Source organism: Salvelinus sp. IW2-2015, linkage group LG27 (genome assembly GCF_002910315.2).
Source record: "Salvelinus sp. IW2-2015 linkage group LG27, ASM291031v2, whole genome shotgun sequence".
Classification (NCBI taxonomy): domain Eukaryota; kingdom Metazoa; phylum Chordata; class Actinopteri; order Salmoniformes; family Salmonidae; genus Salvelinus; species Salvelinus sp. IW2-2015.
The window spans coordinates 13,526,073-13,554,032 of record NC_036867.1 but is presented as its reverse complement, the minus strand read 5'-3'; the positions used below and the strand labels follow the sequence as shown (position 1 = coordinate 13,554,032).

The following is a 27,960-nucleotide window of genomic DNA, read 5'->3' as shown; positions in this document are numbered from 1 at the left end:
GAACCTACTGTCAAGTTACCTGTAACGACGTTCCTCCTCCTCTTCATACGAAGAGGAGGAGTAGTGATTCGACCAAGGTGCAGCGCGTTGAAATGCCATAATGAATTTATTAAACAAGAACAAAAACGAACTATACTTGAAATGATTACAAAATAACAAAACGAATGTAGACAAGACTAGAACGATGAACTGACATGAAACACGCAGAACGAACGAACGAACAAGTATTACTTACAAAACAAAATGACAAGAACGAACAAACAGTCCTGTATGGTGCAAACAAACACAGACACAGGAGACAAAACCACCCACAAACCAACAGTGTGAACAGCTAACCTATATATGGTTCTCAATCAGAAGACAACGTCAAACACCTGTCTCTGATTGAGAACCATATAAGGCTGATTACAATAGACCTACACATAGAAACACAAAACATAGAAATGCCCACCCACACTCACGTCCTGACCAACAAAAACATACAAAACTAACAGAAAACAGGTCAGGAACGTGACATAACACCCCCCCTCAAGGTGCGAACTCCGGGCGCACCAGCACAAAGTCTAGGGGAGGGTCTGGGTGGGCATCTGACCACGGTGGTGGCTCAGGCTCTGGACGAGGTCCCCACCCCACCATAATCAATCCCAGCTTACTTCTCCCCTTTACAATGACCACCCCATTATTCCACCCACCTAATATAAGGGGCAACACCAAGATAAGGGACAGCTCCGGGACAAGGTAGCTCAGGACAGCGAGGTAGGTCGGAATAGAGAGATAGCTCAGAATAGAGAGGTAGCTCAGGATAGAGAGTAGCCAGGATAGAGGGGCAACTCCGGACTGAAGGGCAGCTCCGGACAGAGAGACAGCTCTGGACTGAGGGGCAGTTCTGGATTACTAGCCGTTCGGCTGAGGGGCAGTCATGGCTGACTGACGGCTCTGGACGCTCATGGCAGGCTGACGGCTCTGGAGCTCTGGCAGGCTGACGCTCTGGACGCTCATGGCAGGCTGACGGCTCTGGACGCTCATGGCAGGCTGACGGCTCTGGACGCTCATGGCAGGCTGACGGCTCTGGACGCTCATGGCAGGCTGACGGCTCTGGACGCTCTGGCGTGCTGACGTTGCGCTCATGGCAGGCTGACGGCTCTGGACGCTCATGGCAGGCTGACGGCTCTGGACGCTCATGGCAGGCTGACGGCTCTGGACGCTCATGCAGGCTTGACGGCACTGGACGCTCATGGCAGGCTGACGGCACTGGACGCTCATGGCAGGCTGACGGCTCTGGCTGCTCATGGCCACTACGGCTCTGGACGCTCATGGCTCACTGGCGGCTCTGGCAGATCCCTCTGGTGGCGGCTCTGCAGATTCCCGTCTTGGTTGCGGGCTCTGGCAGATCCCGTCGGTGGTTGGCGGCTCTGGCAGATCCCGTCTGGTTTGGCGGCTCTGGCAGATCCCGTCTGTGGGCTCTGCAGATCCTGGTTGGCGGCTTGCAGACCCGTTCCTGGTTTGGCGGCTCTGGCAGATCCCGTCTGGTTGCGGCTCTGGCAGATCCCGTCTGGTTGGCGGCTCTGGCAGATCCCGTCTTGGTTGGCGGCTCTGGCAGATCCCGTCTGACTATCGGCTCTGACGGCTCGGGACAGACGGGCGGCTCTAATGGCGTCGGGACAGGAGCGGATGGCTCAGATTGGCGCTGGGGAGACGGATGGCTCAGATGGCGCTGGGGAGACGGATGGCTCAGATGGCGCTGGGGAGACGGATGGCTTCAGATGCGCTGGGGAGACGGATGCTCAGATGGCGGCTGGGGAGAACGGATGGCTCAGATGCGCTGGGGAGACGGAGGCTCAGATGGCGCTGCGGAGGACGTTGGCTCAGATGGCGCTGCGGGACGGATGGCTCTGGCTGATCCTGTCTGGCGGAAGGCTTTGGCTGCTCCTGTCTGGCGGAAGGCTCTGCGGCTCCTGTCTGGCGGAAGGCTCTAGCGGCTCCTGTCTGGCGGAAGGCTCTAGCGGCTCCTGTCTGGCGGAAGGCTCTGTAGGCTCATGGCAGACGGGGCTTTGAAGGCTCAATACAGACGGGCAGTTCATGCGGCGCTTGGCAGACGGACAGTTCAGGCGCCGTTGGGCAGACGGCAGACTCTGGCCGGCTGAGACGCACTGTAGGCCTGGTACGTGTGCCGGAATTGGAGGCACCGGACTGGAGACACGCACTTCAAAGCCTAGCGGGGGAGCAGGGACAGGGCACACTGACCTCTCGAAGCGCCTACTATAGGCCTGGTGTGTGGTACCGGCACTGGTGGCACCGGGCTGAGTGCACGCACATCAGGACGAGTACGGGGAGAAGGAACAGTGCGTACAGGGCTCTGGAGACGCACAGGAGGCTTAGTGCGTGGTGCCGGAACTGGAGGCACCGAACTGGATACACGCACTACAGGGAGAGTGCGTGGAGGAGGAACAGGGCTCTGGAAACGCACTGGAAGCCTGGTGCGTGGTGTAGGCACTGTTGGTACTGGACTGGGGCGGGGAGGTGGCGCCGGAAATACCGGACCGTGCAGGCGTACTGGCTCTCTTGAGCATTGAGCCTGCCCAACCTTACCTGGTTGAATGCTCCCGGTCGCCCGACCAGTGCGGGGAGGTGGAATAACCCGCACCGGGCTATGTAGGCAAACCGGGGAAACCATGCGTAAGGCAGGTGCCATGTATGCCGCCCGAGGAGACGCACTGGAGACCAGACGCGTTGAGCCGGCCTCATGACACCTGGCTCAATGCCCAATCTAAGCCCACCAGTGCGGGAGGTGGAATAACCCGCACCGGGCTATGCACACGTACAGGAGACACCGTGCGCTCTACTGCGTAACACGGTGTCTGGCCCGACTCCCGCTCTCCACGGTTAGCCTGAGAAGTGGGCGCAGGTCTCCTACCTGCCTTGGCCACACTACCTCTTAGCCCCCCCCCCCCCCAAGAAATTTTTGGGTAGTACTCACGGGCTTTTCGGGCTTCCGTGCTAGACGCGTCCCTCATAACGCCGGTTCCTTCTTCCGGTGCCTCTGCCTCTCTCAGTGCCTCCAGCTGTTCCCATGGGAGGCGATCCCTTCCAGCCAGGATCTCCTCCATGTGTAGCAACCCTTTCCATTTTAAACGTCTCCCAAGTCCACGAGTCCTGGTTCCTCTGCTCGACATTACGCTGCTTGGTTCTGGATTGGTGGGTGGTTCTGTAACGACGTTCCTCCTCCTCTTCATACGAAGAGGAGGAGTAGTGTGATTCGACCAAGGTGCAGCGCCGTTGAAATGCCATAATGAATTTTATTAAACAAGAACAAAAACGAAATATACTTGAAATGATTACAAAAATACAAAACGAATGTAGACAAACTAGAACGATGAACTGACATGAAACACGCAGAACGAACGAACGAACAAGTACTTACTACAAACAAATGACAAACGAACGAAACAGTCCTGTATGGTGCAAACAAACACAGACACAGGAGACAACCACCCACAAACCAAACAGTGTGAACAGCTAACCTATATGGTTCTCAATCAGAAGACAACGTCAAACACCTGTCTCTGATTGAGAACCAATAAGGCTGATTACAATAGACCTACACATAGAAACACAAAAACATAGAAATGCCACCCACACTCACGTCCTGACCAACAAAAACTAACAAAACTAACAGAAAACAGGTCAGGAACGTGACATTACCAGGTTGTTAGCTAGCTAGTTAACATTACTGAACCACATTGTTTGTTATCACACCAATATTTAGCGACTCGGATTACTTTAAAAACGGCCCGCGTTATGGTTTGTGAAATTATATAAAAAGGCATCGGGGTAATATGGGTATTATTATGTTTTTTACAATTTAGGCTAGAGACAGCCGTTTTATTTGCTCTAAAGCTGCAAGTATGCCTTTCGCCAAGTGGTGCTCCATTTTCCCACTGACACTCTGAGGCTGCATGACAGTGAACTTGCAAAGTCTACTCAGACTGGTTTGTGCTCTGGTTATAACAGGCGATTAAATTATACAATGTATCAACATTGTTCGCTTGGCGCACTGCTCCAATGTAACAAATGTACAAATCTAACAACAGAAGACTGATCTGGGTCCTGCATCGCCATCACGGCTAAATTATTTACCCAAAAAAACTGACGAGGAATAGACCCGCGTGAAGAGAGGATGGAGAGAAGCAGTGAGTTCAGGCGCTCCATGCATTGGCCGGCAGCATTTACGGTGATATGGCACAGTTACTAGACCCACGCACAAAAGTCAGCAGTAGTGCGAAGCACGTTATCGTGGCTGTCGCAGCGGCGAGACCTGGCCTCCCGCTTGGAGACAAAAATACGACAGAGGAAAATAAATAGCAGAGAGACCTATCCTTAACATTAAGGAGAGCTTCCCAGTGTTTTTTAATCTCATGCACATTAATCAGTTCGGCAAAAGGAATATAAAGAACAGAAGATTCACTTTAAAATATTTTGGCATACAATTCATGTTCACGCTGGCACCCAAATATATACCCGGACCAATTAGCGTCGTCCAACTTATAACACACCAGTAATGTGCTGGAAACATTGCTAGTGCACTAACAATGTTGTAGGCGGACTAGCACGATGCGATTGGATAGTACTAAAACTGTCCAACTGTTGTGAAGTATAAGTGCTTGTGAATAGTCAAACAGAAAAATGAATCAAGATTTGAGTGATCCTTATTTGTCACATGGTATGCTAGCAATACAGAACACGTAGTAGCGCTGCTATTCGCGCTACAATTGCCTCTTAATACTTCTATTACTTCACTACCACATAGTTTACATATTTGTGTTTAATAGAATTATTATTTTATCTCTAAATGACTTTTAACTAAGAGTAGAATATAAACTCCACATAAAAACGGAAAGCAAGCACACATCAACATGTCCGTGATTTTCATTTACGGGAGATCGGGGTACCTCTCAGGGGCTGAAAAAGCTGTTACCGAGTCAATGTGCAGGGGTACGGTTGTTTGAGGTTATTTTACATGTTAAGTAGGGGTAAAGTGAATAATGCATAGATGGTAGAATATATATAAATCATGAAAGATTAATGCTAGCAGTGTTCTCAGATTGGTACATGACCACCTAAATAATTTTGTAGCAGAAAATGATCCTCCAGTAATCTCGCCAGTCTTGAGGCTGTTCTCTTTACCAGGTTGTTAGCTAGCTAGTTAACATTACTGAACAACATTGTTTGTTATCACACCAATATTTAGCGACTCGGGATTACTTTAAAAACGGCCCGCGTTATGGTTTGTGAAATTATATAAAAAGGCATCTGGGGTAATATGGGTATTATTATGTTTTTTACAATTTAGGCTAGAGACAGCCGTTTTKTTTGCTCTAAAGCTGCAAGTATGCCTTTCGCCAAGTGGTGCTCCATTTTCCCACTGACACTCTGAGGCTGCATGACAGTGAACTTGCAAAGTCTACTCAGACTGGTTTGTGCTCTTGGTTATAACAGGCGATTAAATTATACAATGTATCAACATTGTTCGCTTGGCGCACTGCTCCAATGTAACAAATGTACAAATCTAACAACAGAAGACTGATCTGGGTCTGCATCCCCGCTCGCCATCACGGCTAAATTATTTACCCAAAAAACTGACTGAGGAATAGACCCGCGTGAAGAGAGGACGGAGAGAAGCAGGTGAGTTCAGGCGCTCCATGCATTGGCCGTGCAGCATTTACGGTGATATGGCCTCTGCAGAAGTCAGGACATTTATGCTTCGCAGCGCAGAGCTGTTTTTTTTTTTTTAATACATTTTTAATTGAACCGTTATTTAACTAGGCAAGTCAGTTAAGAACAGATTCTTATTTTACAATGACGGCCTACCCCGGCCAAACCCTCCCTTAACCCGGACGACACTGAGTCATTTGTGCGCCACCATATGGCCTGTTGAGTATAGCTGTTGTCAAGGAAATGAGTTTGTGTTATACAGGAGACTAGTGACTTGCTTAAATTCAACTGAATTCATTTTTTTTTTTTAAATGACTTTATAAACATTTTATAACGGGCGCCAACCGGTTCTTTAGATCGGTAGGGCTGAAAAACTTGGTAGTATCATATGAAAATCAAATTGTATTGGTCACATACACATATTTAGCAGATTTTATTGCGGGTGTAGCGAAATGCTTATATTCTGAAATGTTGGTATCATAAGTATCATAATGTTTTGGTACCGTGGTATTACCGTGGTACTGGTATACCGTACAACACTGCACACCATTTGCTGTCGTGTGCCCTGCCTGTCATATCATTTGCTAGCACACGGTAACCATGCTCTCCTTTGCTGATGTTCATGCCATGCCAGATATCATTATCATCTGGTCTGTGGATGTTGCCAAGCTATCCCAACCCATCTTTTGGCTTGTTGTGCTCTCTCTTATCGTGTGAGTGACATAGCCCTGGTAGTCAGGCCCTTAACACGAGCCTCCTCTCCTTTTCAGTCTGCTTTGTCTCAGAGGGCCAATCCACCATTAACCTTCCTTTACCAGGGATATGTCACACCTGCATCTCACATTCAAACTAAATACGCTGGCTTATCACCTTCCCTCGACCCCTCCTGATTTGTGAAACTCAGGCTGACAAGCTTGTGTTGGTGTATGAGGCTTGTGTTGGTGTATGTGGAGATTGCAGGGCTCGACCCAGGCAGAGACGAGCGCTAGGCGCGAGCTAATTTGTTTCAAGGTGAACGAGGCCCAGTCAGGCTGCTGGACTCAGCGTGATGCCTACCCTCTCTCCTCTCTCCCTCTCTGTCTCCCCCACTGCTTCAGTAGGGAGGGAGAATAKACTTTCAAGCTGCCGCCTGCCCACCTGCTGTCTATAAAGGCCAAGCAGATGTGGAGAGAACTTTCTGGAATGCCAGTCTGCCCACGTCTGACTCGGTGCTGTGAAGAACATCTTGCTAAGACTACATATAACCTGCTGTACAGTATGTAACGGCAAAGAGATGACTCACCGTTGCATACCGTATATGCAGCCAAAGCTTAGCTTTTGACTACGTGAGGAAAACTTGTATTAGCATTGTATGACCATGATGGTCCATAAGTTTATTACAGGTATTATGGTTGGGTGGTCAACGCATATCTCCTATAGGAGGGAGTCCTACTATTAGCTTATTATAAATGTGTTCACACCTACAGCATTATTTTTATTCTTTAGCTAGCTGGTGTTACCCAACGAGGTCTTGTTAACTTAACATTTCATAATGGAATCTTGTACTTGACATCAATCATTTCATCCGGTGCCCATGTGCTGCTTCTTTTTCTGGGAGAACAGTGTAGTCAAGCTTGGTTCTGCTTCCCCGCTGCTCACTGTCGCTAGTGGCAGATGGCGAAACGAGAMAAGGTATTTTCCGTTCAAACGCCTGTTCCACATGTCAAGGTAAAAAAACGACTTGCAACGTTGTTAGACATATCATATTTCACAATAATGCCTTGTGATCTGGAGGATGGCCTTTTGCATCCTCCCAAAGGTCCAAATGTGTAATCTGTACCCTTACCAATTATCATGGACAGTAAATATTTGAAAGACKCATTACCAGGCAACTCCTTTTTTCTATAMTTACAACTTAGGTCAGCTATGTTGGCCTAGGGACTCTTGGGAAACCCAACTACCGAACCATCCAATGATGGGATGTATAAATAAATTATCTGGGTTCCCGAAAGGACTGATCTCTATAATGTATAATCTACTTTTGGAAAGCTCATATTCTGAGCTAGCCATTAAAATATGATCCACAGATCTAAGTGAATCTGAACAGCACTTTAACTGGAACAGAATATGGAAAAATATGACCTTGGCATCCCGTAATCCGAACCATCAAACATTTAACCTTTGTTCACAGACTGTATTTAACACCAAGGAAACATTTTACGATGAAATTGGCTCCAACTCTTACCTGTTCACTGTGTCCCTTCATAATAACTAAGCACATTTCTTCATCTGATGTTGGAGTGCCCTTCAATTAAATGCTTCTGGGACATACATTTGGAAGTGCATGAATGTAAATATTACTGTGTTACTCAATGATGATGGCTCCTTGAATCTCTCAATCAGAGAAGATTACTGCTGGCAGGTAGCACTGCCACAAAAATAATGTTGGCTCTTAGATCACCTTTCTCCCAATTCGCCAYTGGATACAGTTACTATTAGAAGTTACAACATTAGAATTAACAACCGTGAGAATGATTGGTGCTAGTCAAGGAACAATTGCAGCCTGCACAAATGCACTACTGGTCAAAAGTTTTAGAACACCCCCATTTTTSCAGTTTTTCCAGAAATTTAAGCAGTTCAAGTCCAGTGAATAACCTGAAATGGTACAAAGGTAAGCGCAAKACACCAGTCTCAACGTCAACAGTGAAGAGGCGACTCCGGGATGTTGGCCTTCTAGGCAGAGTTCRTCTGTCCAGTGTCTGTTCTTTTGCCCATCTTAATCTTTTCTTTTTATTGGCCAGTCTGAGATATGGATTTTTCTTTGCCWAGGACAGCATCCCGGAGTCGCCTCTTCACAGTTGACATTGAGACTGGTGTTTTGCAGGTACTATTTAGTGAAGCTACCATTTGAGAAATTGTGAGGRGTCTGTTTCTCAAACTAGATACTCTAATGTACTTGTCCTCTTGCTCAGTTGTGCACCAGGGCCTCCCACTCTTTCTATTCTGGTTAGAGACAGTTTGCGCTGTTCTGTGAAAGGAGTAGTACACAGCATAGTACGAGATCTTCAGTTTCTTGGCAATTTCTTGCATGGAATAGCCTTCATTTCTCAGAACAAGAATAGATTGATGAGTTTCAGAAGAAAGTTCTTTGTTTCTGGCCATTTTGAGCCTGTAATCAAACCCACAAATGCTGATCCTCCAGATACTCAACAAGTCTAAGTTTTATTGCTTCTTTAATTAGCACAACAGTTTTCAGCTGTGCTAACATAATTGCAAAAGGGTTTTCTAAAGATCAATTAGCCTTTTTAAAATGATGAACTTGGATTAGCTAACACAACGTGCCATTGCAACACGGGAGTGATGGTTGCTGATAATGGGCCTCTGTACGCCTTTGTAGATATTCCATAAAAAATCTGCCGTTTCCAGCTACAATAGTCATTTACATTGACAATGTCTGCACTGTTTTTCTGATCAATTTGATATTTTAATGGGCAAAAAATGTTGTGTACCTGTGTACTGTGTACTGTAGTGTACCTTATAAGAAAAGAACAAGACGGTAGGCTTCAAATCATGGAATGGCCTGCACAGTCTCCAGACTTAAACCCCATCGAGCTGGTTTAGGATGAACCTGGCAGAAGGGTGAAAGCAAAGCAACCTACAAGTGCAACACATTTGTGGGAACTTCTGCAACAGTGTTGGGAAGAACTTTCCGAACGATATTTGATTTCCATTGTAGAAAGAATGCCACGAGTGTGTTTGGCTGTTATGTCTGCAAAAGGTGGCTACTTTGACGATAACATTTTGTTAAACAAAAAGATTCCCAGATTTATTTTCTGTCTCCAATTGTTTATTTGTTCTATGCTTTAATTTCAGAATACATTAAGACAAACTGTGTGAAATTTTATAAAGAACTATAAAAATGGAGGTGTTCTAAAAACTTTGACCGGTAGTGTATATACTTTGTAAGAATAATCTCAGCTGAAGCCCAGCACATACAAATAAAAAATCTATAAAGCCCAACAAATACATACAAAAATAATATGAGTATGTACAGTGGGGCAAAAAAGTATTTAGTCAGCCACCAATTGTGCAAGTTCTCCCACTTAAAAAGATGAGAGAGGCCTGTAATTTTCATCATAGGTACACTTCAACTATGACAGACAAAATGAGATTTTTTTTCTCCAGAAAATCACATTGTAATGAATTTATTTGCAAATTATGGTGGAAAATAAGTATTTGGTCAATAACAAAAGTTTAATCTCAATAACTTTTTATTATTACCCTTCGTTTGCAATGACAGAGGTCAAACGTTTTCTGTAAGTCTTCACAAGGTTTTCACACACTGTTGCTGGTATTTTGGCCCATTCCTCCATGCAGATCTCCTCTAGAGCATGATGTTTAGGGAGAAAAACTTCCCACAATAAGTTGGGTGAATTTTGGCCCATTCCTCCTGACAGAGCTGGTGTAACTGAGTCAGGTTTGAGGCCTCCTTGCTCGCGCACGCTTTTTCATTCTGCCCACAAATTTTCTATAGGATTGAGATCAGGCTTTCTGATGGCCACTCCAATACCTATACTTGGTTGCCACAACTTTGGAAATATGCTTGGGGTCATTGTCCATTTGGAAGACCCATTTGCGACCAAGTTTTAACTTCCTGACTGATGTCTTGAGATGTTGCTTCAATAAATCCACATCATTTTCCCACCTCATGATTCCATCTATTTTGTGAAGTGCACCAGTCCCCTGCAGCAAAGCACCCCCACAACATGATGCTGCCACCCCCTGCTTCACGGTTGGATTGTGTTCTTCGGCTTGCAAGCCTCCCATTTTTCATTATGGCCAAACAGTTCTATTTTTGTTTTATCAGACCAGAGGACATTTCCCCAAAAGTACGATATTTGTCCCCATGTGCAGTTGCAAACCGTAGTCTGGCTTTTTATGGCGGTTTTGGAGCAGTGGCTTCTTCCTTTCTGAGATGCCTTTCAGGTTATGTCGATATAGGACTTGTTTACTGTGGATATAGATACTTTTGTACCGCTTTCCTCCAGCATCTTCACAAGGTCCTTTGCTGTTGTTCTGGGATTGATCTGTAGCACGCGCTGCAGCAGATATATCTCTCTGGTCACCCCAAAACCAATTCTTCCTTTGGCCGCCTCTCCTTCCAGTTCTCTGCTGCCAATGACTGGAATGAACTACAAAAATCTCTGAAACTGCAAACACGTATCTCCCTCACTAGCTTTAACACCAGCTGTCAGAGCAGCTCACAGATTACTGCACCTGTACATAGCCCATCTATAATTTAGCCCAAAAATCTCAAATTTGGACTCATCAGACCAAAGGACAGATTTCCACCAGTCTTATCCTCTGCAGCAGAGGTAACTCTGGGTCTTCCTTTCCTGTGTCGGTCCTCATGAGAGACAGTTTCATCATAGCGCTTGATGGTTTTTGTGACTGCACTTGAAGAAACTTTCAAGAAACTTTCAAAACGTTCTTGATGTTCCACATTGACTGAAAGGACCGGTTGTTTTTCTTTGCATATTTGAGCTGTTCTTGCCATAATTTGGACTTGGTCTTTTACCAAATAGGGCTATCTTCTGTATACCACCCTACCTTGTCACAACACAACTGATTGTCTCAAACACATTAAGAAGGAAAGAAATTCCACAAATGTAACTTTTAACAGAGCACACCTGTAACTGAAAAGAAAACCCTGTTATGAGTAGGTGTCCAAACTTTTTACTGGTACTGTATATGTTTGTGCATACCACCCTGCATACCACTGCTGCTTGCTTCTGAAGCTAAGCAGGGTTGTCCTGGTCAGTCCCTGGATGGGAGACCAGGCTTGCTGGAAGTGGTGTTGGAGGGCCAGTAGGAGGCACTCTTTCCTCTGGTCTAAACAAAGATCCCAATGCCCCAGGGCAGTGATTGGGGACACTGCTCTGTGTAGGGTGCCGTCTTTCGGATGGACGTTAAACGGGTGTCCTGACTCTCTGAGGTCATTAAAGACCCATGGCACTTATCGTAAGAGTAGGGGTGTTAACCCCGGTGTCCTGGCTAAATTCCCAATCTGCCCTCAACCATCACGGTCACCTAATAATCCCCAGTTTACAATTGGCTCATTCATCCCCTCCTTCCCCTGTAACTATTCCCAGGTCGTTGCTGCAAATGAGAACTGTTCTCAGTCAACTTACCTGGTAAAAAACGTAAAATAAATAAAATAAAATAAATATGCATTTAATTTTTGTTTTATTTGACTGTCATTGCTGTCAGGCCCACGGGGAAGGGGTGGTATGTGGAGTGTTTTCTGTGCTCGCAGGGAGGCTGGGTTGGGTGAATGGGATGGGAGGTTAGGGGTGGAGGATCACTTATTTTTGTTTKTTTTCCTTGTATATTGTACCTGTAACCTCCAATTAAGAAAAATGAAAAGGGGTCACAAAAAAAGAAAAACAACATGGGGTTGGTTTGCACTCAGGAAATGGTAGTGTTGAATATGACAATTTATCATTGAGGTTTTATTGAAGCGGGGGAGTTATGCATGCACTGTACAATTGAAAAGAGCTCAGACTAGCTGCTTCCTGASTCTGAATGGCATTTTTTTGCTCCGAGTCATTCACCAGTGTGGTTGTATACAGAAACAAAATTGTTAGGCTAATAAGGTCGAGGGAGGGTATTATTCATCCAGATGTCACAGTGTGAAAAGAATCCAGGCCTACACAGTTGCACAGTAGAATTTGAGACCTGTGTTCGTTATCTTGTGAATCAGACTCTTCTAAAATGCTTAAATAACATCTTCGGTCTGATGTTGTTCATTCATAGAATTTGTGCGTCAACAAAACTGTTTTCATGTTTGGAAAACTATTCTGATAGCCACCCTGATTCACAACATGCRAGCTGTGACACAGCACACCCACATGAACAAATAATATAGTATACTAGTCTAAATATTGTAGTATTATATAAACTATAGTATTCACTGTACTGCTTTTGCGGACATGACTGTAGTATACTGTTTAGTTACTGTAGTGTTTTCGCCTACGTGACTAGTATTTACTGTTGCGTTTTTGCGGACATGACCATAGTATATTGTAGTAACACCTTTGCTAAAATGGCACAACTACCAGACTACGCCAGTTACTGTTTGTTGAGGGGAACACCTCAACCAGAACATAAGACACACTGGTTCGTGACAGGCCACCTATTGAGTTGGTTCAACAGTTCTGAGCAATGTAACAGACCAGACAACACTTCAGCAAAAATGTACAATTTGTATTACAATTGTAACATCTKAACTTTAGGTTCTAGGCCCATTTATAGGTAAACATTTCAGAGTCAGATATAAAGAACAAGCTAAGTTTATTAGCTTGACCAGGTTATAGACTACAGGGCTGATTAAGTTGAAGTGCTGGCTTAGCGCAGTGGCCCCCCTCAAATATCATATGAATACACATTAGACATGGCTAAATGTATACAATTGCAAGAAAATTGACTTTAAAGCTTAGAGAATTAGGTTTGCTTATTTGACACACAACATGCATTAAGAGGACACTAAAGTGACTTCTTAGATCTGTTACTTTCACTAGATGGCTTTCTGAGATACAACAGTGCTTTCAGATTCAGATGACCAAAAACAGTGACAAACAGTACTGTACTTCTGATGGTAGAAAATAAGCAGTTAACCACTGCATTTACATAAACAATTGATATTTTAGAAATACATATTACTTTATTTAGACAGTCAACTGATTGGAGGGCGCTGCCAATAAACTGCCTGGACCTCAAACCAGCAAAGTCTCTCCCAACAAACCCACTGAAAACAAAAGGACATTATTGCACTGGCTTTAGTATTTTTTCATGTGGGTTATGTGAAAATGTGAACTAGGAAAACAGTGGAAATACATTTTAATAGGGATGCACTAATATGACTGTAACGATGTGCGCTGAGAGTTAGGAAGCAAGTTCAYGGAGTGAGTGTTTTAATAAATAAACGCAACATAATACAAAACAAGAAACACGAACAACGCACAGACATGAAACAGGGGAAGGAACCAAAGGGAGTGACATATATAGGGAAGGTAATCAGGGAAGTGATGGAGTCTGATGARGRGCAGGTGTGCGTAACGATGGTGACAGGTGTGCGCCATAATGAGCAGCCTGGTGACTTAGAGGCCGGAGAGGGAGCACACTTGACAATTACATTTTTGGCCGATACCGATAGCGGCCTTTTAAGCATTCCAGTACAGTTAAATAGTTGAAACAAAGTTTCATTTGTTAGTAACAGATTGTTTAATAACTTGTAAATGACAAATCCATGAATTAATTTGATCACACAACAGATATTCATGACACAAATATTACAAAGATGGTGAAGTTGTTGGTGGCTCTTCTTACTATCCAATCTTGACCGTATGGAGAAACMTAAAYATGCTTTGAAATAAATATTGGTTTAAACTAAAATGCAGTTAATCATTTTAGCTTTAGCTGCTTGAAAAATGACTGTCTCTAGGTTATGTCATAAACTGCTATAAATGGCACAACTTAAACTTTTCAAATGTGCTCAACTGACTTGACTAGTAAAATGTGAACAAATTTACAACACATCATCTCATCTTTCATTTAGGAAATYTAAAAAATAAACAAAATAACAAAAATGCTTTGTTTTAAATGAAATGAAAATGTTGACCTATACCAGCCACGAATAAACAAAAGAAAAGRCATTGGGCTTTTTCCAATTTTAACATTTGGGGATGTTTTTTCTTCACAAAGAGGACCTGCTTGGCTTTTTCACAAGAGAGTCTGTTTATTTTTTTGGCTACAATGTTTGAAGCTGCACTGAAAAGGCACTCACTGTCCACGCTAGTACAGGGAGCACCAAGATACTTGCACACAGCTTTAGCTAGGATAGGGAAACGGCTCTCCATCATGTAAAAAGTACTGTTCCATTTGGTGYAAACGTCTTGCTTAAGCCTTTTTGTTTTCACTCCAAGCTGCTCCTGTATTGCTTGCAGGCYGCTGTATGCTAGCTGTGAGTGTTTAACATGACCCACTATCTTCCTACCTGTTGCCACTGTGTCAGATATGCTGCGTTGGGCCAAAACATGTTCACATCCAGTTGCAGCGTCTGTGCCATGCATGGCAAACTGCCGACTCCACYTTCTTCCAAAGCCTTTGTCATGTTACGCGCATTATCACGTAGCACAGCATGTACTTTGTTCTTGGGGATTTTCCAAGTTTCAAACATGTTCTCAAATGCCATTGAAATGGCAGCAGCGATATGAGAACCAGCACATTCTTGAGTTTGCAATACGGCTTTCCTCAGTACGAAATCCTCGTTGAGCCACTGTGCTGTCAGACTCKGCATGCTCATGGGGCTGACATCGCTGGTCCAAATGTCAGTCYTGAAGCTAAAAGTAGTGACGCCCATAGCAAGTAGCTCATGGATGTGCGTTTCAACAATACTGTGTAACTTCGGTAGGGCACATCTGAGAAAAAGCGCCTACTTGGTAGTGTGAACCGGGGCTCGATGTGCTCGACCAGTCGGCGAAAGCCAACATCATCCACGACAGAGAACGGTTGATTGTCAAGGGCAATGAATTCCATTATCTTGGCGTTAATGGATTTCGACCTTTGAGTTGTCTAGCTGAAATGTTCTTACTCTTTCAAATGACTGGTCGACTTGAACTCGTTGGAAGTGTGCTCTTAGTTTCTTTCTAAGTAGTCGCTGAACGTCTGGAGGTGTTGCACTTTCAAATGAGTAATTKGGTTTGTGGTATTGAAATATTTCACTAATAGCAGCACAAACATTTTTATTTTAACCTTTTATTTAACTAGGCAATTCAGTAAAGACAAATTCTTATTTACAAWGACGGCCTAGGAACAGTGGGTTAACTGCCTTGTTCAGGGGCAGAACAACAGATTTGTACGTTATCAGCTCGGGGATTTGATCTAGCAACCTTTCGGTTACTGGCCCAACGCTTTAACCACTACGCTACCGGTCACCCTCATATGGGCCTTTTTGTTATCCTCCTTTTAAACTTCAAAATAGATCCACACAGCAGACATTGTGGGCTAGGTTAGGAATGCTGTATTTTTTTTGTGGCGTCATTACGTCATCTACCTACGTTATACAGGTATGCACGTCAGCTTTGACATCGGTTTTGCACATTGGCGTTAAACTATACATAGKGCCGATGCCATTGTTGSCATTTTTAGCTAATATCGTCCGATTCCGATATGCTTACCGATTTATARCGTGCATCCCTACATTTTAAACTTAATTWGTATTTTTCTCAACAAATGTCTTAATGCATTGTATCCACTTTTGTGCTTGTATTTGTGTTTTTAAATAGTCAAATCAATCAATCAAGAGACTACAGTGTGGAGTATAGTATTCTACAGTATATTTCAAAATTCTATAGTAAYCACTACACGATCGAGTGGGAACCTCACAGGAAATCCACGGCATGAGCTCCCCAGGGACAGCACGTTTAAATCAAAACAGCATCGACAACGCTAGCAGCTAGCAGAAAAGCTATCTAGCAGTCCAACCGATCTAAAAATACGAAAGTAAACATTACGTAATCAAGTGTTATTACGGTGTGCAGTATAGTATTCTGCAGTATACTACAAAAGTCTATAGTAAGCAGCAGTTCTGAAATATATCCTACCAGACCACTTCACCCATAGACAAATATCTTGCAGAACACTGGTCCAATAGCACATCCTTACATAATTATAAATAATATATATTTATTTTATATTGCGATTTTCATGCAAAATCTGTAAAAAAAAAAAATATATATATATATATATATAGAAGAAGAAGTCAGGGAGCTGGCAGTTCATGAGAGATGGTCCTCCACAGCTGGATGATGATGCAGTTCAGTATAGGACTAGCTTGAGTAGAGGTGGCGTCGATGGTCCAGCCACATCTCCACTGTGTGTGGCCCTCCTTGTAGTGTCTGGATGTGTGGGAAACTGTGTGCGTGTGTGCGAGCTTGTCTTCCTCACATAGCGAATATCAACAGGTAGTAAGTAAGTAATTAGTCTGACCTTCTACTTCCCAACCACGCGTCGATACTCAATTGAACCATTCTCTGTAAACTGTTGTTTTCTCAATTGATCATCAATGCTTGACATTTCTCTGTTGTCTTGTTATTCTCTGTAATTGCAGAGTACGTGGACGGTGGCTTGTCTTCCTGGGTTAACAAAGAGCGATTTCAGAGCTACCTGCAGATCGATGGCTTCACCCTGTATGAACTGGGAGAGACAGGTACAGTATACATTCTGTACTCTACCAACCTACTGACAAGCACAGTATAGTTCTTTTCCATAATCCTGTGCACTTGTGGCTATCTGGGTGGATTTGACAGGTGTAAGCAATTTGTAATAGCTCCAACTCCAACATTTTACCCTAGTGCTTACACCAATCAAAGTCTCTCAGATCTCCACAAGTGCACAGAGTCAAGGGGTCGATTTGGGATTGGGCCACCCCCCGTATTGCATCCTATCATTACATTCAACATAATAACCTCAACCAAGGCTTTGTCATGTAATGCTACATGACACYCCAGCAGAGGGCGGAGTAGTTCTTACCATTTCCAACTAAGTGCTTCCTTCCTGCATCAGTCCACAAGCCTGAACGCTGAACAATACATGAACACCCATCTTAAGTTGTATGGCAGTTGTTTTATGAGTCCATTTGTCTTGTTCTTATGGGCTTCTTCCCCTTCTACTGCACCTGAGTAGCCTCCGCTCACTGGTTCTAGAACCACCAAGAAGTCACCAAATGCAGAATGACAAATTAATAGAAACCTTGGTTGGTGCTTTCTTTGTTTTAGCTGCTTCTGTAGTGATGTGCTATATCTCCACCAAAGCCTTTTATCTTCAGGCTATTGTCCTCCCGCCTTCTCTTCTTCTGTCTGTTTGTGAGTGTGATTTGTAATCCCTCTCTCCCTCTACAGGCAAATTGGTGGCGATTGCAGTCATCGACGAGAAGGACCCGACAGAGGAAAGCGGCAGGTACAAAAGAACATTGTGAAATTAAAGCCTAGTGCTGCTAGACAAATTACAATCGCACGCTTCCATGGAAACCGCTGCGGCGGCATTTAAAAACGCCCAGCTTTTTCAACTAAAGATAAGCYCTGCATTTATTGTTTTGGATTGCCTACAAATTGATGCATGTGGGAAGAGCGTCACGATATGGACTGATGTGAACTAATGTGGTACCTTTCCCTCTTGATTTGTCTGTTAGATTAAAGACTCTGATTCAGAGAGTGGCAAAGGAATACAGGGAGCATTTTAACAGGTAAGAGTGTTTGGATGAAGATGGACCATTCATATATTCATAAGCACACACACACAAACTTTAGTTTTTCTGTCCTTGTGGCCGACCTAAAATGTATTTCCATTCAAAATCCTATTTTCTCTAATCCCTAACCTTAACCCCTAACTCTAAACCTAAATCTAACCCCTAATTCTAACCCTAATTTTAACCCTAAACTTAACCCCTAAACTTAAAATAGTCTTTTGTCTTCATGGTCCTTGTTTTACTATCCTTGTGGGAACATTTGGAGATTTCAGGTCCCCATGAGGATAGAAGAACAAGTGTACGCGCACGCGCGCACGCACGCACACACACACACACACACACACACACACACACACACACACACACACATTACAAGGGATCGCTGTGGGGAGACAGCCTAACCAGCTGTACTTCTTTGAGGACATGTCTGGTTTCATTCAGTATCAGTGGGGAGGTAATTATGCAAAATGTCAGGCTTACCAAAAATAGGCGCTCCTCTGGAGCTGTCAGTCGCTGCACAGTTGGAGGAACTTATTACCTCACGAGACTTTGTTCTCCTGTAAGAATACCTTATTAAACTATCACCAGTGTGAATGGAACACTACATTACAGAATGGTGCGTGCAATGGATTAATTTTGCTTTAATTAAGAAGTGATCTACCTCGCGACAAACTCGAAATGGGATTTCATAAGGCTGATGCGTAAGAACACACACATCAAATGCATTCACTGCAGTACAGACCCTCGTCCCATACATAGTCATACATATTAGTGTCAATGTACAGAATCTCACCATACTTGGCACACACTCCATATTGCTCTTTCTCTWTACTAGTTAATTCACCGGTGCTGGCCCTCTAGCTAAATGAAGAGCTATTATCTAAAATCTCTATGATCAAAGTGTTTCTTCTCCTCTCCAGGCAGCCACATTAGAGCTGATTGAATTTCACAGATCCCTATCATCAGTTAGACGATCTGCCACGCTATCGCGCCTTGTTTTTGAAGTCATCACACTCTCCTGATTCACAGTTAGATTATAGCCCAGTGTTTTGACACAACCTAAATGCTAGATGGCTCGTTGTAATTACGTCACACCCCCCTTGTTAGTGCCCCTTCTGGTGGGCAGACACGGAGACTGAGGCAGACACGGAGACTGAGGCAGACACGGAGGGCAGGCGACTGATGCAGATAGATGTCATTTGGATGAGTGAGGCGATGTGTGAGGGCGGTAATGAATACTGTGGCATTCAGCTCGCCCTCCATCCGCAACAGTGTGACAGAGCGATAAATGCAATCTCTGAGAGGAGACTACCCAAGGAGACGTGTCTGTGTGTGTGGTGTGATTCTCTCTGTTTGGGTGCTGGCTAGGTGTGTGTGTCTGTGTGCTATGGTTTGGGGATATGTGTATTTGAGTGATTGTGAGTTAGCGTTGTGGGTCTGTTGCACAGCAGGGAGTTGAAAAGAGAGTGGGAGGGAGGTAGAGGGAGGTGAAGACAGGGGGAACGGGAGGGAGACAGCAATATTTATGCGGTTGAGCGGGGAGAGCTATGGTGATTGCTATGATGAACTGACATTTATAGACACGCTCACCACATAAAATGTGTATAATATATTCTTCCAAAAGTCTCTCACATGTACACACACACAGGCATATATATGCACACACACACACACACACACACACACACACACACACACACACACACACACACTGAATTCATTCATTGAAGTCCATAAACTAGCTTCCTCTTGGGTAAGAGTAATGTCTCACAATTGCTTGCTATCTTAGAATAAGAATTCAACAAGCCTCACTTCAAGTACTCAGTCTTTAGCCCAATATTATCTGACTGAGCTTCAGCCTAACCAGATTAGATCGAGTTTAATAATAGTTGAGTGTCTTCATAAACATGTCATTGATATTGGCACCGGCAGTATTGTTTGGCACCCAGGGGACAGGTGTTCCAGATGGAACCATGATTCAATATGAATGTAATATATATGTTGAGGCGGCCTAATCCGTCTCTCAGTGCAAATGACTGGGTTCTTCCCAGTTCCCCCGGCTTCTGCGGCAGTCCCCTTCCATCCCTATCGCCTGCTTTCTTCCCACAATGTATCACACAGGCGCCAACACAGAACAACACAATGAGATAGAAATGGCATGCGCCAACACAGAACAACACAACGAGATACAAATGGAATTCTTCCTTCCTCTGCCTTACCGATACGATCATCCGATACTTTTTTGAAAAGAAGATGGGAATTTTGTGTTATTTTGCTATTACGTGCCATTGGCGAGAGAAGGGAGTCCTTGGTTCAGTCTTCATAGGAAACTAGGTCTTGTGTTATGACTCTTGTTAGGATAGCAATGCTTATATGAGTTGGTCTCCTTTCATTTTGTTGGTCTTATGATGAGTTGTTTGTCATAAATGAGCTTGTTTGTATGCATGTTGTGTCTCACTTTGTTGCTTGTCTTGTTCTATCTCCCCAGAGACTTCCAGTTTGGCCACATGGATGGAAACGACTACATCAACAGCCTCATTATGGGGTGAGCGTCTCCTCCTTTTTCTCCTCCATCTCTCTGCTTCTTTACCTCCTCTTCTGTACTTCCTCTCCTCTACCACCCCTTTCTTCTACCACCACCTGCCTGTCTCTTCCTCCCTTCRACTGCCTCCTCCTCTCTTCCCCCTACTCCCTTCTCAGGTTTCCTAGGCTACCGCAGTAACCTCACACTGTCAGACTCCATAAAACCGCAATTTAAAGTCGGCCTCCGCTATTAAAATGCACTCTGTTGGATCCGTCAATTACCCGGGACTGACCGTTATTTGCTTTTAGTGGGCTGGGAATTGTCAGAATTACCATGATACCTAGGTGCTGATACGATATGTATTACGATTCTATATGTATTGCGATTCGATACTGTGATTTTAGTGCGATTCYATGTTCCAAACATATTGCTTACCATATGTCTGCTGCAGAGGGACAAGAGAGAGCCATGAGAATGAGTTTTGATCAGTCAGGGAAATAAAAGTGCTAAAAACAAAATGMCTACCTATTTAAAAAGAAGATCGAGAACAAACTTTGAAGGAAAAATACTGCCGTTTTGGTGCAGGTACAGCCAACTAGCGCAAAAATATTGCGACATTGTCAAAACGATACAATATATTGAAAAAATAATATCCCGATATGTAACTGTATCTTTTTATTTTTTCCCCCATCACTAATGCTAGCTCCCTGCCAGGTTTACCTTGTATAGATACCGCCGTGGAGAAGGGGAGAATACACGAGTCCTATGAAGCTGGTGGATTAGAGTCTTATTGGGCCTGTGCTTTAATGGCTGTCGGAGGGAGAGCTGTGCTAATGATGCAGTAAGCCCTGGTATGGAGCTGCGTGACAGGGCTCGCTGCTGCGTGGTGTGGTGTCATGCTCTGAGAGGCCTGTGCTGCTGCTGTTCTGACACCACCACACTGTTAATTAGCCCGGACCGCCAAGCCTGGCAGGGCCAGCAGGATCACAGCGGGGCAGCGGGGGCACAGGACATAGTGTGTGTGTGTGTGTGTGTGTGTGTGTGTGTGTGTGTGTGTGTGTGATGTATGCATGCAACCATGCATACATACATAATACAAGGAGTATACCAAACATTAGGAACACCTTCCTAATATTGAGTTGCATCCCCCTTTGCCCTCAGAACAGCCTCAATTCATAGGGGCGTAGACTATACAAGGTATTAAAAGCATTCCACAGGGATGCTGGCCCATGTTGACTCCAATGCTTCCCACAGTTGGGTCAAGTTGGCTGGATGTCCTTTAGGTGCTGAACCATTCTTGATACACACAGGAAACTATGTCAAAAACACATCAGTGTTGCAGTTCTTGACACAAAACAGTGCCTGGCAACTACTACCATACCCTGTTCAAAGTTACTTACATATTTTTGTCTTGGCCATTCACCCTCTGAATGGCAGACATACACAATCCATGCCTCAATTGTCTCAAGGCTTAAAAATCCTTCTTTAACCTGTCTCCTCCCCTTCATCTACACTGATTGAAGTGGTGACATCAATAAGGGATCATAGCTTTCGTTTGGATTCACCTGGTTAGTCTTTTTTAATATGAGCGTGCCCAAAACGTGTGTTTGGTTAGTGTTGTCATGATACCAGATTTTCCATGGCAAAAAAGAAAACACGGAGCAGACTAAACTCGATGGTCCTTGAAAAAATGACTTTCTGTAAAATATATATTTTTTCAACATTATGACTGTTTTCCCCCAAAAACAAGTCTGCTTCATGTTTTGTTTCCTTTACACGGTATTTCGGATGAATTGCTATATTAGCATCATGACAACCCTAGTGTATGTGGAGGGGGGGGGTTAAATACCTCGGAATGTTATTGTTTGTGTGAGGGAGATTACAGTAAACATGCTCTTTTAATCACACCAGGGGTTTACAGAGTGTGTTTGTGATGACAGCAAATGTGTTACTGTGAATATGTCTGTGATCAAAGTACACTGTGTGTCTGTGTGTAATGCTGACACTGTGATGGGGGATTATAATAGACATACATATTAAAATGTGTATAGGGTGGGTAGTGATTACACAACTGTTTGCATGCTTGTGTATATATGTGCTTGCTTGTGTGTGTCTGTGATTCTTTTGGACYGCCCCGGACCGAGTTTGCCCAGGATTAATTGGCCTCCTTTGAGGAATAAAATCCCGGCCTGTCAATGGCCACTAATCCCGCTCCCTTAGGAAGGCCAGGGAAATAAATCTGATGGCCTTTTATCCTCCCCTCCTTCATCACACAGATTACTGGGCTCCTTCTCTGGCAGCGAGAAGCGCCCAGTCATATCTGGCAGACACACACACGTGCGCGCATGCAAGCACACACACTCCCTAGTCCCATGTAGTTTAACGTCTGAGGCTGGTTTTAGTGTTTCTGCCCGTCTGTTTGAGTATAGGATTAGCGCCGTAGCAATGCCGCTGCAACATCACAGCCGGGCATATGGTATGCATTCATTGCATTGTGTTTGGGTGGAAACTGGAGGAGCCAGAGCCGTGGCGACTCTCGCACTCTCCGTAATGGCCGTTGCTATGACTGAGAGCCATTCTGCAATATGCATGGGCAAAGCAGGCAGAGTGAGAGTGGAAGTGCTGCTGAAAAGCCCCAGCAGTCTGCTCTCTGAAAGGTGAATGGGCTAATCCATGTTGATTCAAAATGTCTGCCATCTGTTGGTTCTCGGCTGAATGTCAGATGGAGTACTCACGTAGGGTTTGTGGATGGGGGGGGGGGGGGTTGTGTGTGTGTGTGCACAGCTCCAGATCTCAGCCTAATGGTGGTGTAGTGGAGGGCTGTCTACAAAGCTAGTGTGTGTGCGCAGCTTGTGTGTCTAAGCTCAGCTGCGGTGTGCACAGTGATGCACAACATGCTTTATCTCAGCTGGTCTGTGTAGTTGTGTGTGTGTGTGTGCACGCACGTGTACATTGTATCTATCTATACGTGTGCCTTCTCTCAGTTGAGCTGTGCAGTTGTGTCTGATCTTCTGGGTTACACTGTGTGTCTGTGTGACACTGTATATGTCACCTCAGCTGTGTGGCCACCCAGTGCTAGACTCCCTCTGATTCAGTTGTCAGCTCTAATTTGTAAAGGTTCCTTTAACTGTGGCCCCATGATGCCGCCAGAGTCGCACACTGTTTGCATAAAGATCAAGATGACACTCCAAAAACTCTGCATCGCATTGCCTTTCATCCATACCAAATACCAATGCCCTCAGGAAAAGTAGAGCCGCATCGAAAAGAGCTGTGTATCCCATCTTGACTGTAAAGCTTCTTTGTTATTTTTGTTTCTTGTGCTTCTTACACTATAATCTACTATTTAATTGGCATCATGGTTGATATGCGTTCAACACCATCGTGCCCACAAAGCTCATCACTAAGCTAAGGACCGTGGGACTAAACACCTCCCTCTGCAACTGGATCCTGCATTTCCTGGCGGGCCGACCCTAGGTGGTAAGGATAGGCAACAACACATCTGCCACACTGATCCTCAACATGGGGGCCCATCAGGGATGTGTGCTCAGTCCCCTCCTGTACTCCCTGTTCACCCACTACTGCGTGGCCAAGCACGATTCCAACACCATCATTAAGTTTGTTGACGACATAACGGTGGTAGGCCTGACCACCGACAACAATGAGACAGCCTATAGGGAGGAGGTCAGAGACCTGGCAGTGTGGTGCCAGGACAACAACKTCTCCCTCAACACGAGCGAGACAAAGGAGATGATTGTGGACTACAGGAAAAGGAGGGCCGAACACGCCCCCCATTCAGATCGACGGGGCTGTAGTGGAGCGGATCGAGAGTTTCAAATTCCTTGGTGTCCACATCACCAACACACTATCATGGTCCAAACACACCAAGAAAGTCGTGAAGAGGGCACGACAATGCCTTTTCCCCCTCAGGAGACTGAAAATATTTGGCATGGGTCCCCAGATTCTCAAAAAGTTCTACAGCTGCACCATCGAGAGCATCCTGACTGGTTGCATCACCGCCTGGTATGGCAACTGCTCAGCCTCAGACCGCAAGGCACTACAGAGGGTAGTGCATACGGCCCAGTACATCACTGGGGCCAAGCTTCCTGCCATCCAGGACCTATATACTAGGCGGTGTCAAGAGGAAGGCCCAAAAAATTGTCAAAGACTCCAGTCACTGAAGTCATAGACTGTTTTCTCTGCTACTGCACGGCAAGTGGTACCGGAGAGCCAAGTCTAGGTCCAAAAGGCTCCTTAACAGCTTCTACCCCCAAGCCATAAGACTGCAGAACAATTTGTTTTTACACTGCTGCTACTCGCTGTTTGTCTATCCATAGTCACTTTACCCGTACCTACATGTACAAATTACCTTGACTAATCTGTACCCCCGCACATTGACTCGGTACCCGTACCCCCTGTACATAGTCGCATTATAGTTATTTTGTGTTACTTCTCGTATTTAATGTTTTACTTTAGTTTAGTTAGTAAATATTTTCTTAAAACTGCATTGTTGGTTYTTGTTGTAAGTAAGCATTTCACGTTAAGGTCTACAGTCGTGGCCAAAAGTTTTGAGAATGGCACAAATATTAATTTTCACAAAGTCTGCTTCCTCAATTTGTATGATGGCAATTTGCATATACTCCAGAATGTTATGAAAGGCGATCAGGTGAATTGCAATTAATTGCAAAGTCCCTCTTTGCCATGCAAATGAACTGAATCCCCCGAAAACATTTCCACTGCATTTCAGCCCTGCCACAAAAGGACCAGCTGACATCATGTCAGTGATTCTCTCGTTAACACAGGTGTGAGTGTTGACGAGGACAAGGCTGGAGATKACTCTGTCATGCTGATTGAGTTCGAATAARAGACTGAAAGCTTCAAAAGGAGGGTGGTGCTTGGAATCATTGTTCTTCCTCTGTCAACCATGGTTGCCTGCAAGGACACACGTGCCGTCATCATTGCTTTGCACAAAAAGGGCTTCACAGGCAAGGATATTGCTGCCAGTAGATTGCACCTAAATCAACCATTTATCGGATCATCAAGAACTTCAAGGAGAGCTGTTCAATTGTTGTGAAGAAGGCTTCAGGGCGCCCAAGAAAGTCCAGCAAGCGCCAGGACCGTCTCCTAAAGTTGATTCAGCTGCAGGATTGTGGCACCACCAGTACAGAGCTTGCTCAGGAATGGCAGCAGGCAGGTGTGAGTGCATCTGCACGCACAGTGAGGCAAAGACTTTTGGAGGATGGTGTCAAGAAGGGCAGCAAAGAAGCCACTTCTCTCCAGGAAAAATATCAGGGACAGACTGATATTCTGCAAAAGGTACAGGGATTGGACGGCTGAGGACTGGGGTAAAGTCATTTTCTCTGATGAGTCCCCTTTCCGATTGTTTGGGGCATCCGGAAAAAAGCTTGTCCGGAGAAGACAAGGTGAGCGCTATCATCAGTCCTTTGTCATGCCAACAGTAAAGCATCCTGAGACCATTCATTTGTGGGGTTGTTTCTCAGCCAAGGGAGTGGGCTCACTCACAATTTTGCCTAAGAACACAGCCATGAATAAAGAATGGTACCAACACATCCTCCGAGAGCAACTTCTGCCAACCATCCAGGAACAGTTTGGTGACGAACAATGCCTTTTCCAGCATGATGGAACACCTTGCCATAAGGCAAAAGTGATAACTAAGTGGCTCGGGGAACAAAACATCGATATTTTGGGTCCATGGCCAGGAAATTCCCCAGACCTTAATCCCATTGAGAACTTGTGGTCAATCCTCAAGAGGCGGGTGGACAAACAAAAACCCACAAATTCTGACAAACTATAAGCATTCATTATACAAGAATGGGCTGCCATCAGTCAGAATGTGGCCCAGAAGTTAATTGACAGCATGCCAGGGCGGATTGCAGGTCTTGAAAAAGAAGAGTCAACACTGCAAATATTGACTCTTTGCATCAACTTCATGTAATTGTCAATAAAAGCCTTTGCCACTTATGAAATGCTTGTAATTATACTTCAGTATTCCATAGTAACATCTGACAAAAATATCTAAAGACACTGAAGCAGCAAACTTTGTGAAAATTTATATTTGTGTCATTCTCAAAACTTTTGGCCACGACTGTACATCTGTTGTATTTAGCGCATGTGACAAACAAAATGGGATTTTATTTGATAGAGGTAGTGAGTGTGCTTGAAATAGAGAGCGCTCACCCCTGACCTCCCACTGGCCAAAGGCCTCCTGCCTACTGTAGCCCTGTAATCACAGTCTCCTGTTGTATTCGGCGCATGTGATCRGTGGTCTAGTGCTAATGCTCCAGGCTTAAAGGCATATACTGCTCTCCTCACCATAGACAGGGGTTCAATCCCTGCTCCAACCCTCCAATCTATTTCTCCCACCTGCCTGTACCTCAATCCTTCCACTGCTAAAATGATTGCAGTCGAACGATTGCAATCATCCTTTATTGAGATTGACATTTTGCTGCATAGTTTATCTTCTGAATTGGTTATCTGCCATATCTCTGTGACCTTTTTTAGAGTGATAATCTCCTCTTCCTCTCTCCCACACAGAGAGGTGTCGGTGCCGTCCATCATCATCCTCAACACGTCTAATGAGCAGTACTTCCTGCCCAGCGAGCCRGTGGAGACCCTGGAGCAGCTGGTTCACTTCATCAACAGTGTTCTAGACGGTTCCGCTCAGGTCCACAACTCCACTCTTCTGACTCCCCTCCGCCATTTTGGCTCCAGCTGGTTTTCTTTTCCCTTCCCCTATTTATTTGACCATTCTAACTGCAACAAAAAGCTCAAATTGTTTGTGCAGCGGTCCAGGCTTTGTTTAGTCTTTATTTATCCAGGGAATTCCAATGAGACTGGATGGACTCTTTGGCAATATCCTTTATTGCGATTGACATTTATGTTACATCGTTTTTCTTCTACATAGCCTTTCTGCCATTACTCTGGCTCCTAAATACTTATTTACAGTGTCAGTATTTGGCATATAATATATTCCAGTATCAGTATTTGGCATTATAATATACTCCACTCAATGATTTATATGTACACTAGATGACATATGGGGGTGCTGTGTTGAAGCCACCATGCCTCCATCTTGGCACCCCCCCACTGTTGTAAAAATATAGTTTGGAAGCTATAGAAATGCATTTATTAATTTCCCCCCCCTATTCATTCTATTAGAGACACCTTAATGCATACTTTTAAATTATATTATGTGAGCTAAACATACATATAAAAAATGAAAATATATTTTTTAATTCCTTAAAGTATAATATTTAGAGATGACTTATGTAACTATCCCCACTACAACAACCAAATACTTAGAGACATGTAATTTTGTCGTTGAAACGTGTAATTTAAATACTGTAGAATTCCATTAATTCCTATGGAGTACTGCTCCTACTGGGGAGTGCCAATATGGCCAACCGGTGGCTTTAAAGCC

At 44.4% G+C, this 27,960-nt stretch overlaps 1 protein-coding gene across 1 annotated transcript in view; it reads left to right on the top strand.

Annotated features, from left to right (window-relative positions):
- Window positions 1–27,960, top strand: part of tmx3b (thioredoxin related transmembrane protein 3b) — a 68,265-nt gene that overhangs the window by 34,794 nt on the left and 5,511 nt on the right. Inside the window, exons 10-14 of the mRNA XM_023972547.2 lie at window positions 16,862–16,960; window positions 17,652–17,709; window positions 17,942–17,995; window positions 20,487–20,543; window positions 27,075–27,204. Coding sequence (XP_023828315.1) covers window positions 16,862–16,960; window positions 17,652–17,709; window positions 17,942–17,995; window positions 20,487–20,543; window positions 27,075–27,204 — 398 coding nt within the window. The remainder of the gene's footprint in view (window positions 1–16,861; window positions 16,961–17,651; window positions 17,710–17,941; window positions 17,996–20,486; window positions 20,544–27,074; window positions 27,205–27,960) is intronic.